Source organism: Macrobrachium rosenbergii, chromosome 41 (assembly GCF_040412425.1).
Source record: "Macrobrachium rosenbergii isolate ZJJX-2024 chromosome 41, ASM4041242v1, whole genome shotgun sequence".
In the NCBI taxonomy this organism is placed as follows: domain Eukaryota; kingdom Metazoa; phylum Arthropoda; class Malacostraca; order Decapoda; family Palaemonidae; genus Macrobrachium; species Macrobrachium rosenbergii.
In genome coordinates, this window is record NC_089781.1 from 59,551,842 (window position 1) to 59,564,341 (window position 12,500).

The 12,500-nt window shown below is 35.6% G+C and overlaps 3 protein-coding genes across 4 annotated transcripts in view; all 3 read left to right on the forward strand.

The window, feature by feature from the left end:
* The window catches only part of LOC136827187 (protein FAM200B-like), an 863-nt gene extending 608 nt beyond the window's left edge, over positions 1-255 (forward strand). The window contains exon 2 of the mRNA XM_067084958.1: positions 1-255. This exon is cut by the window's left edge and continues 372 nt beyond it. Within this exon, the coding sequence (XP_066941059.1) occupies positions 1-255 (255 nt within the window).
* A 590-nt stretch (positions 256-845) lies between these two features.
* On the forward strand, positions 846-1,670 carry LOC136827188 (zinc finger BED domain-containing protein 5-like). The gene has a single exon (XM_067084959.1). The coding sequence runs from the start codon at positions 846-848 to the stop codon at positions 1,668-1,670; it is 825 nt and encodes a 274-aa protein (XP_066941060.1).
* Positions 1,671-11,555: 9,885 nt separating this feature from the next.
* Positions 11,556-12,500, forward strand: part of LOC136826878 (receptor-transporting protein 3-like) — a 33,217-nt gene continuing 32,272 nt past the window's right edge. The window contains exon 1 of one of the 2 annotated variants that reach the window (XM_067084408.1): positions 11,556-12,192. In XM_067084408.1, the coding sequence (XP_066940509.1) occupies positions 11,840-12,192 (353 nt within the window). In that variant the 5' untranslated portion in view covers positions 11,556-11,839. The remainder of the gene's footprint in view (positions 12,193-12,500) is intronic. The other variant, XM_067084407.1, reaches the window with a different exon arrangement.

The following is a 12,500-nucleotide window of genomic DNA, read 5'->3' on the forward strand; positions in this document are numbered from 1 at the left end:
AGTGACATACTGATTCAGTTGATGGAGAGAGTTGAGAATGTAAATTATGCTTTACAATTACATAAATCAACCAACATTTCTAGTTCTTCTCAATTACTTGCATTTATAAGATATAGCTTCAATGGAAAATTGAATGAAGATATGTTGTTTTGCCTTGCGCTAGAAGAAAAGTGTACAGGAGATGATATTTTCATGGCATTAGATAAAAAACTTCATGAGCTTGGACTTTCTTGGGATCGGTGTGTAGGTATATAAAGAAACTAGGTTTCCTATTAGGAGCTTAGATCCTATGCAATGATCTGCCATTTTAGATAGTTAGCTGTTAGGGGGATTTCTATGTATCTGTGATCTGCTGGTGGGAAGTTGTGTTGTCACTCGATAGAAGTTGGTATGAATAGAGAGAATAGGGCGGGTCGTTTAGATGTTAATGCCTCTCATACTACTATGATAAATCCTAACACTGCGATTAGGGAGATTGATGATCCAATTGAAGATACGACGTTTCACGTTGTGTAGGCATCTGGGTAGTCTGAATATCGTCGGGGTATACCATTTAGTCCTAGGAAGTGTTGAGGAAAGACGATGAGATTGACTCCAATGAACATTGTTGTGAATGCACAGATGGAGCCGGGGCAATGTTAGGTAAAATGAAAGGACTAAAAGCATAGGTACATAAAGTGGCTCCTCATATACGTTTTACTCACTGCATTATTCATCGAGAAGCTCTCTCTTGCAAAGCCATTGTTCCCGAACTTAAAACTGTTTTTGATACAGCTGTCAAAATCGTCAACTACATAAAATCACGCCCTTTGCATGCCAGGTTATTTGCTTCACTGTGCAAAGACATGGGCTCAGACCATGAAGCATTGTTGCTTCACACAGAAATCAGATGGCTCTCCAGGGGAAAAGTTTTCACACGGCTGTATCAGCTGAGAGATGAGGTCCGCCTATTCCTTCTGGAGTCAGGCTCTGACTTTAGTGTATTCATGACTGATAGTAACTGGTTAGGAAAGCTAGTGTATTTATCATGCATTTTTTATAAACTTAATGAGTTAAATCTTTCCATACAAGGCCCAAACACAAATATTTTGTCATTGTTCGACAAGATAAATGTATTCTCAAAGAAGCTTGAGCGATGGATTTCACGAGCTGAAGAGGGTAACATTGAAATGTTTCCTGAACTTGAAGAGTTTGGAGAGGAAAATGAGTTATGTCTGGATAATTTGAAAGCAATAATAGTTAATCATCTTCGAAATCTTCTTAATCACTTCAAGAAATACTTTTTAGAAGAGTCAGATCTAGAACAGTATGATTGGATACGAATGCCATTCACTGCTCCTGGAAATCATTTATCATCTGACCTCGAGGAAGCACTGCTTGAATTATCTTCTGATAGAACCTTACGACTCAAGTTTGGGTCAACAACATTGAATGAGTTTTGGATATCAGTATCGGAGGAATATCCTGGTTTATCAAAGGCAGCACTGAATATCTTAACACCGTTTGGATCGACTTATCTCTGTGAAACTACCCTCTCTGCATTAACGTATATCAAGAATAAATACCGATCTCGATTGAGTGTAGAAGATGATCTGCGAGTTGCAGTCTCCGATATCACCTCGAGATTTGAGATGTTATGTTCAAAGAAACAAGCCCATTCATCCCATTAAATTAAACAAGGTTAGATTGTATTGTACTTTAAAACTGTTTTCAAACAAAGCAAACAAACAATCTCTCTCTTTCACACACACATACTCACACACACATACACACTTATGTACTCAACACAAATATCCTTTTTGTGTTTGTGCATAACACACACACACAGACACACACACACACACACACACACACACATATATATATATATATATATATATATATATATATATATATATATATATATATATATATATATATATATATATATATATATATATATATATATATATACATATATATATATATATATATATATATATATATATATATATATATATATATATATATATATATATATATATATATATATGGATATATATTATATAGTTTATATGTGTTCAGGTTATATACGTACTTATTTTGTTTTATACGCAGTTATAAAAAGCAAGATGTATATATATATAAGTAAAATCTATATCCCAATGAGGAAAATATTTTTTGTCTGGAGAGGTCGCAAAATGTTTGAAGTAAGTTTTATGGGTCGCCAAGTAAAAAAGTTTGGGAACCCCTGACCTAGATAAAGACTTACTGACTAACAAGGGGGCTATGCTCCAGTGAACAGAAGGTGTAATAGTGATTACACTCAAACTTAGAATGTTCACAAACTTAGATTGTATAATTCACTAAAATATCAGAAGAGAAAATATTTACAGGAGCTAACAATGGAGCTCCATGGCATTATTCAAATTACTGTACTAAGATCACAGTCACTAAGCAAGAGTTCCACACAAGTGGAAGCATTATAACTCTGCCTTCTTAGGCTAATACACGTCGCAAGTATGGGACAGAACCTTAGAAAGTACTGGATGGGTTACAGCAAGCAAGACAGGGATCCCTGTAGTTTGCAGGGAGCTGGCACTGTTGACCTACAGGTAATTTCACACAACAGGTACTCACACCATGGGTCTGCAAGAACAAGGATGTTGTAATACACAGAGGAACTTTGAGTAACACTTAATTCGGAATATGCAAGCAAATAGCAAGACCCTGGTATCAATAATTCACTGTATGTTAACACTTATAGTCAAAAGCTAGCGGAAAATTACACTAGCATTACAATATTAATAAATCAAACACCACAATCAAATCATATGAATCTCTGAGGGAGAATACATAGGGGTATGGATATGGGAATAGGAGAACAGGTTGGAAAAAAATCAGGTAAAAATAAACTGGTGAGGCCGGAGAAACAACTTCCAATCACATTATCTTAGACCATGGACAAGACTTGAAGGAGATCAGAGCCAGGTTCCCCCAGCAGGGCATCAGTGGAAGCTGCATCGCATACAGTTCCCCATCATAGAGGGATTAAGTGAAGCAGAAGGGCGCCAGTGGGATACAGAGGCACCAGCACTCAGAGGGCAAGGCGGTGAGATAGGACCACCCTCAGAGTGACAGCATTAGAGAGAGAGGTCTAGTGGGGACTCAACTGGAGCCCTTTTTCAAATGGACTTGTTGACAGGTAGACGTCTTCAGATACACTGGCGATGGATGGTCCGTTGGAGCTCATATTTATACTGCAAATGGCAACGACGGTGGTCGTATACGACAGTGGTCATGTTTTGACAGTTCCCTCTTAATAGGGTCATCTATTGTCCTTGCCTTGGGCAGGTATCCGGAAAGGTTATTGAAAGTCGGCCAGTACAAAGGGTCTAGGAAGACAGAGGACAATACCGAGATACTTAGAGTGGAGGGGCGAAGATGAGTGGGAGGAGTCGCAGGTGTGGGTCAAGTCAAGATGGTGACCCTTAATGACATGACAGGTAGTAGAACGGATGGAAAGGTCCCCAGAGAGGTCTCGTCATGAGATTGGCTGGGGACTGTTTAACAATATCGGAATTGTGTGAAATCTCAAAGGGTTTGTGTAAATGTGCAACGGGCTACTGATTTTCCCCTTAAGTGAGGATTAATATGGTCAGGTCAGGGGATGGTAATGACTTAGGGTATGGATAAGAAATTATCTCCTCATTTAACACCTGGGTTGTCATTATTGGAGGGCAAGGCAGGGGAAACGTCAAGTGAACTTTATCAAAACATTTAGTACTTCTTTCAATATTATGTTACATTATACTGAAATTTCGAGACGGTAAAAGCAAAAAGCAAACGATCAAAGGACGTTTGTAACAATACACACACATACACACACACATATATATTGTCACAAAGTGATCAAGTACCTGGTTATTACACAACTATTAAATCCAAAAATTTACCTTACTTCAGCCAGATACCTGAAACCTCATAACAATGATTTTACGACTGAACACTCAAAAGGTAACAGTGATCCCTTAAAACTTGCTTATCACTTGAAAAATCAATCTAAGTTTATCAAGTTATGAGTGAGGTAACAACTGTTCAGCAATAAATATACTAGAGGGGAAAGGTCATCGCTTCATCAAACAACTATAATATTATTGTTTCCCTGGTCCTAATTCACTTCAATAAACACGAAGGAGAACAAAGCATGTCTATCACTTACCTTGTGCATACACAAATAACTCTATTCACTGGTGGTCAAAAATGAAGCACTGTGCTTTTAAAACATTAAATACAAAAATTTATTTCTAAGTTCAAAAGTTATAATTAGAGTTCACAGGCTCAAAAAAATTTATTATTACTCGAAAACAACATAAGATTGAATTAATTCCTAAAGAAGATTAATTCATAAAACTTTAATTTATCAAGAGATTAAGTTAACTAAGCAAAATTCAAATTGTTAAGATTTACTCCAAATTTGAAAAAGAAATCCTAAGAAATGAAGTCAGCACAAGTATTCAATGAAATCTTAAGAAATGAAATCATCACAAGTAAAGTACCAATTAAATCAATGTTAAATCACCAACACAAAAATCTTGGGTAACACTGTGAAATTATAAACACAAGAGCACATAAAATAAATGTAAAGACAAGAACATGTAAAAATGCACAAAAAGTTTATCAACAATAATTTCACTAAGGCAAAATCTGTTTAAAGATTACATTCACCTTTTTAAAAGATTACATTCAACTTTTACCAAAATCATATTCAACTTTTTACCAAAATCATATTCAACTTTTTACCAAAATCATATTCAACTTTTTACTAAAACCATATTCAACTTTTTTACCATGGTGAAAAATAAGTAAATGCCACTTTACGTTACACCAATCTCTGCACACCATTACACAGCTCCTTTTTCCTCATAGAAACACTTTTGTTAGGCCTGTTACAGTAATCTATCTCTTATATCAGATTCTACCAAGGGAGCATTAAACATTATCAACAGTTCACAAAACTTATGTGTTTGGGGAGAGTAAACACAATTCTACATTTTTCTCTTATAAGAGGGGTTGAGAGAGAGAGAGAGAGAGAGAGAGAGAGAGAGAGAGAGAGAGAGAGAGAGAGAGAGAGACACCTTATGTCGACCAAATCTCTATCTGAACTGAACTTTATTTTACCAATATCTTCCATGAGGTTAAACCTGGGTTCCCATCCAGGTATTTGTAGAATGTGGTTACCCTAGAAGGAACAGACATAATGAGTTTCTTCCCTGGGGAAAGAAAGGGAAAAAACAGGCTCTTCCCCTGAAGAGGGAAAAAAGTTAGGAAATTTATTCCCTGGCTCAGAGAGTTATATAGGTCTGCCTCTTATCTGAATGACTGACAGTAGCTTCCTGCCTTAACACTTGTGTAGACACACACAGGCCTCTGAACTGGCCACGACTATCAAGCCTGTCATCCCTTCTCACTGTTAACACTTTCCTATCCAATTGATGTAATATTACGCAAAAATCACCCTACCTTACCTGACTGACGTAATTTTGTGGAAAATTTACAGAAATTTTTCGTACGTGTGGTAGGGGTAAATTTTTTTTATTTTCGGACAGTTGGTGGCTTCCATAGGCTAAAGTATACCTTGGACCATGTAACTCTGGCATCAATACACCAGGAAAGCAGTTCCTATACTGTGCATGCACAAATCCCTGGCATAGTCAATTTCTCACAATGAAATCAGCTGATCCTACCCACGCTTCTCTCTCGTATCTTACATTTTTTTTTATAAAATGTAGGATTACATTATTGGAAACACTCTGTTTCGTACCCTCTTTTTCTATAATTTTTTTATTTCCTGTACTGTGCATGCGCAAATCCCTGGCGTAGTAAAATTCTCACAATGACATCAGCTGATCCCACCCACACAGGCCTGGCAGGCCACACTCCTCTGTCAGAGACCATGCGTGCGAGCTAGGGTAAACACGTGTGGTTGTTTACATACAGTGACGTCAATAGAGAACTGTTTCCAAAATGCTTTCAAAAAGTTTTATGGTAAAACTAGCGGAAAACGTGTTAGTGCATCACATAAGAGACGTCTGGATTTTAGGCAGGGCTCTGAATCTCATTTTTCATTATTATAGATATCGATTTTTAGAGAATTTTGTTGGCTTTCTCATAAAAAATAATTCATTCGCCTAACTGTTATAGCTTTTGAGCTACAAACGATAATGTTGACAACGGTAACATTTTTTTTCGTTTCAATCAGCTTATAACGTCAAAATGAAACTGTTGTCATTACCAAAGCCATTTTTCTTGACTCTCACTTTATTCCTCAACCTTTCCTCTACATTTTTGTATATTTACAAAGTAATTTCTATGAAAAATATCAGAGTTAGGGCTCTTCAAAAGAAAATTTCTAGCGATAATTCTCACTGTATGCCGGGCAGAGCGCTCTGTTTCTTACCTTATTTTCTATCAATTTTTTCACCAACTGGACTTATTCGTTTTTCATTCTTTTATATGTTGATATTTAGAGAATTTTGTTGGTTTTCTCATAAAAAATCATTCATTCGCCTAACTGTTATAGTTTTTGAGCTACGAACGATAATGTTGACAACGGTAACTTTTTTTTTCATTGATCAAATTATAACGTCAAAATGATATTGTTGCCGTTACCAAAGCCATTTTTCTTGGCTCTCCCTTTATTCTTCAACTTTTCCTCTACATTTTTGTATATTTACAAAGTAATTTCTATGAAAAATAACCGAGATAGGCTCTTCAAAAAAGATTTTTTGTAGCGATAATTCTCACCATACGCTGGGCAGAGCGCTCTGTTTCTTATCCTCTTTTCTATCAATTTTTTCACCAACTGGACTTATTCGTTTTTCATTGTTTTATATGTCAATATTTATAGAATTGTGTTGGCTTTTTCATAAAAAATAATTCATTCGCCTAACTGTTATAGCTTTTGAGCTACGAACAATAATGTTGACAACGGTAACTTTTTCTTCGTTTCGATCAACTTATAACGTCAAAATGAAACTGTTGCCTTTACCAAAGCCATTTTTCTTGACTCTCCCTTTGTTCTTCAACTTTTCCTCTACATTTTCGTATATTTACAAAGTAATTTCTATGAAAAATAACCGAGATAGGGCTCTTCAAAAAAAAAAATTTTCTAGCGATAATTCTCACCATACGCCGGGCAGAGTGTTCTGTTTCTCACCCTCTTTTCTATCAATTTTTTCACCAACTGGACTTATTCGTTTTCCATTGTTTTATATGTCGATATTTAGGGAATTTTGTTGGATTTCTCATAAAAAATCATTCATTCGCCTGACTTTCATAGTTTTTGGGTTACAAACGAAAATATAAAAATAAGTAAAGAATTTTTTTTCATTAAATAACTCACATTTTTTCGTATTTAGAGGGCTGGGACTCTTATTCTGACTATTCCACCATAAAATATAAACATTTAGAAAAAAAAGGACAGCAAAATGAACGTTGTTGGCATAAAATTTCTATTTTTGCTGAATTTTCGAAATAATTATTTTTTCACACTATCGAGCGGTCCCAGACACCTTGGGTCTCAGGTACGCTCGGTGATATGGTAATTATACAGATAGGAAAGTGTTAACTGATAACATAAGTGGCCTCTATGATCTCTCTTGCATAAAGGACATCCTGTCCACCTGAATGCAAACAGCTGTGTACACAAAAGCCTATAGGAAGACATACCTCATTTTATCACACAACCAACCAACCCTTTGTAAGACCTGAACCTCCCATAAATACTATTACAGTTATTTTAGTCCATGTATGACGATCACAAAAGAAAACATATACAAGCATTGTACAAAAGCATACATAGTACAAAACCACCTTGTTATACTTCACAACACATGAGAAATCTGAAAGAAACACATCAAAAAACACAGAAAACATATTACTTTCACATATCATTAAAATATATATATATATATATATATATATATATATATATATATATATATATATATATATATATATATATATATATATATATATATGTATATATATATTAATCATTATATACTCAAGGGATATTGTTAATTAATCATATTAATCATTATATATCAGATATTGTTAATTAATCAGTCACTTAGGCTTTCCGAAATTCTCGTGTAGAATATAATGCTGTCACCAACTGTAATATTTGTAGGTGATAGCATGACATTTTACACGAGAATTATGGAAAGCCTAAGTGACTAACTAACAATAATCCTAGTGTATATATGTATATATATGCATATGAATTTTTATAACATTACCATGGTATTTTAAATATAAAACATTAAGCTACAAATGTTTCATATCCAGTTCACTCTACTTCAGGATTATCTCTGAAGGGGAATCATAACTAATAAATGACTCTGTAACTTGGGGACTCGAATGTTCGACAGTACATGTCAATGACTTCCGGTCGGAATCCTTAACCATTCTGCTGTCCCCTAGGTACTGAATGATTTATCAATTATAGTTCCCCTTTGGTGATATTCCCAAAGTAGAGCGAAATGAATGTTAAACGACATTTGTAGCTTAATGTTTGTGCATATATATATATATATATATATATATATATATATTATAAACTAGCTATCCAACCCGGCGCTGTTCGGGAAAACTGAATGACATTCTACATGTAGGGGAAGGGAAAAGTGAAAGGGTTGTCCCTTTTATCAAATTATTACTTTGGTGGCTGTTCTTTTTATCTAGGAATTACTGTGGTGACTGTCCCTTTTATCCAGGTATTACTGTGCTGTCTGTCACCTTTAACCAGGTATCACTATGATGCCTGTACCTTTTGTCCAGGTATTACTGTAGTGACTGACCATTTTATCCAGATATTACTGTTGTGACTGTCCCTTTTATCCAGTTATTACTGTTCTGTCTGTTCCTTTTATCCAGATATTACTATTGTGACTTTCCCTTTTATCTAGGTATTACTGTTGTGAATGTCCCTTTTATCCAGATTTTACTGTGGTGATTGTCCCTTTTATCCAGGTATTACTGTGCTGTCTGTCACCTTTAACCAGCTGTTGCTATGGCATCTCTCCCTTTTATCCAGGTATTATTGTGGTGACTGTCCCTTTTATCCAGATATTATTGTGGTCACTGTCCCTTTTATCCAGATATTATTGTGGTCACTGACCCTTTTATCCAAATATTGCTGTACCATCTGGTTTTTTTATCCAAGTATTACTGTGGTCACTGAAAAGCAATTTCAATAATATATTTCTATGGTCTCGAGTACATGAAATGAGGTATGATAAACCAGTAGCGTTCATTTACACATGAAATTAAATAAGATAAACCCGTAGAGTTTATTTACTACATAAGTTACAAAGGGAAGGGGAAAAGGGGATGGAGGAAGGGGAAGGGGGCAGGGGTATGGGTTTGAACCTACCCTATTATCTATGTTGGGTCAAATGATGGCCACGTGGCAAATTTCATCTAGATTACTGTGGTGGCTGTTTGGATTTCTATAGTGTCCCCAACATACAAACAAACACAAACAAATATTCACCTTTCCCTATTGACAATATATTATTGTATATGACTATATTTTATCCAGATATTACTATTGTGATATATATATTATCCAGTTATTATATTCTGTCTATTCCTATATCCAGATATTACTGTTGTGACTGTCCCTTTATCCAGTTATTACTGTTCTGTCTGTTCCTTTATATATAGATATTACTATTGTGACTTTATATATTATCCAGGTATTATTGTATGACTGTCCCTTTATCCAGATATTATTGTGGTGACTGTCCCTTTATCCAGATATTACAGTATCACTGACCCTTTTATCCAAATATTGCTGTACCATCTGGTTTTTTTATCCAATGTTACTGTATCACTGAAAAGCAATATATAATATATTTCTATGGTCTCGATATATGAAATAGGTATGATAAACCAGTAACGTTCATTTAACATGAAATTAAATAAGATAAACCCGTAGAGTTTATTTTCATAAGTTACAAAGGGAAGGGGATAATAAGGATGGAGGAAGGGAAGGGGCAGGGGTATGGGTTTGAACCTACCCTATTATCTATGTTGGGTCAAATGTCGGCCACGTGGCAAATTTCATCTACATCGGTCGACCGGTTTGGATTTCTATAGTGCAACAACATACAAACAAACACAAACAAACATTCCCTTTATATATAAGACAATATATCACCTAAAATATATATATATATATATATAATATATATGTGTGTGTATATATATATATATATTATATATATATATACCTGTATGTATCACGGTGATGTGATAAATAGTCATATATATATATATATATATATATATATATATATATATATTATATGTGTATATGTGTTAATAAAATATTGAACAAAAATAGATGAATAATTAAAAGCAAGGAAAAGGACAACCATGAAAAATAGAAAATAAGTATGCGTAATCGAGATATAAGAACATCAGTTTGTCGATCAAAGCAAATCTCATGTGAATGTCATTCACTTCCTACCATCTCCTTAATTTAAGCCTACTGCACTTATAGTGACTGCCTTCGTGTGAAGTACATTTAAAGCGAGTAATGCGAAGGCTATTATAGAGAGGCAGGCGAGAAGGTAAACGGAAGAGAAAGGTTAAAACTAATTTGCCGGAATTAAAATAAATACTGAGATAACTCTGCGAATAAAACTTTAAGAAGGAAACAGAATGACAGAAAGTTATTAAAAGAAGATATCGCTGAAGAAAACCATTCTATTATATATACGTATGATATAAATCTGTCGAAGAAATTTACAAAACATTGTGAAAACGGTTCTTAAATAAAAACAAGAGCAATTTTTTTAAGAGATACAAGAGAATAAAGGTGAAATAGAACTTGATCAAAGTAGTCCATTTTTCCAAACAGGCCCGAAAGAGAACGAATATTTGAATAAGGAAACAATCGGAGGAATATAGAAAACGTATCGCAGAATCATTTCGCAAACAACGAAGTAAATCAGAAGTGGTATAATGAATTAAAACTGTCAAACATAAACAAACTGATATAAAGCGATAGCAATAGTAAAAAGCACTCCAGAAATACATAGGTAAGAAAATGTGATAAAGACGAAAATGGTGCAGACATGTAAATTTACACGAAGAGCACAACAGTAGCAATATGGGGAAATGTGGAAGATGAAGAAAGCAGCCATACACGATTGGAAGAGGAGGAGTAAGTATAAACGGCTGCTTGACTAGAAACTACCCGCGCACTGCAAATGAATGATAAAGATGACCTCAGATTAGTTGCATAAAATAAAATGGAAAATTTGAAAATATGTTTTACCAAAAGAACTCTTTCCATTCCCTCTTTATTCATTTCTTTTATCCGATGCAGTTAAGAATTCTAAACGCCCAGCCTCTGTGTTAAGTTAATAAGCGTTCGATTCAGAAGTTTTGACTCGGCAAATTTTTTATTGCCGAAACCATTTATAAACATCCGCGAATTGAAATGGCAATATTTTGCATCGCTACGTGTTGAGTCGACCAAATTAGACGTGGCATACGCTCACCTGTGAATAATCTCTATGCAGGTGAGAGAGAAGGTAAGAAATGACCGTCAGAAGTTTAGTTCTCGAAGTGGTCCTGTGATGAACCTCTCTTGCGAACGTTGTGATCCCGTCAAAACATAAAGCAGAACCGTTCTTTTCTGGTGGTGTGCGACAGGCCATTCTCCGATATTCGAATTAGAAATGAAAAGTAAGAAAGGCTGATTTCCATTTCGTTTTGTGCACCTATTCCAGTTCACAGAGGGAGAAATTCGGTGCAGTTGGCAGAATATTGTTATCAAGTGATGGAGACCAGATTTCGACAGACACCGCACGTAACGTCTGGCTTCTCACGTCGAGAAAGGACCCGCCAGAATCCCTGGTGTCAGCCACCACAGCAGCCTCCGCTTCCTCATCCCTCGTACTTAGGGGCAGGTGGGCTGATGGCACCACATGCGAAGACCCAGAATTTGGCCACAACGGCATCACCGGACATATTTCCTCTTGGGCTGCATCAGAGGCCGATTTTCCTGATGCCGCCGCCCAAAGCAGGCCCTTCTTTGCTGTGCCCACCCGTGCCTCAACCATACTTCTCTGATGCTTCCTTCTCTGTTGGATACCGCATTCCCCCAACTGTGGAACCGGGTGACCTTTACGGGTAAGTGGGAGATCATTATCCTCTAAATGTCATTCCTTTTCATAAAAAGAATGAATAGTCGTAACTCTTGACAAGAATTTCTAACCAAGGAAGGTTTCAGCGAATGTAGAGTAAAGACAAATAATAATGCCGCAAAGAAACGATATAGTTTATAGTTTAACCAATCAATGTTACCTCCCTATGGCATGAATGACTTTTCTTTCGTTGCCAGTAATACGCCAATGAAAAATTCTTTTATATAAGACTGATTTCTATAAAGAAAACTCACAGACGTCCTGCAGGATTTTCTTCTTACAAACGATTAACAT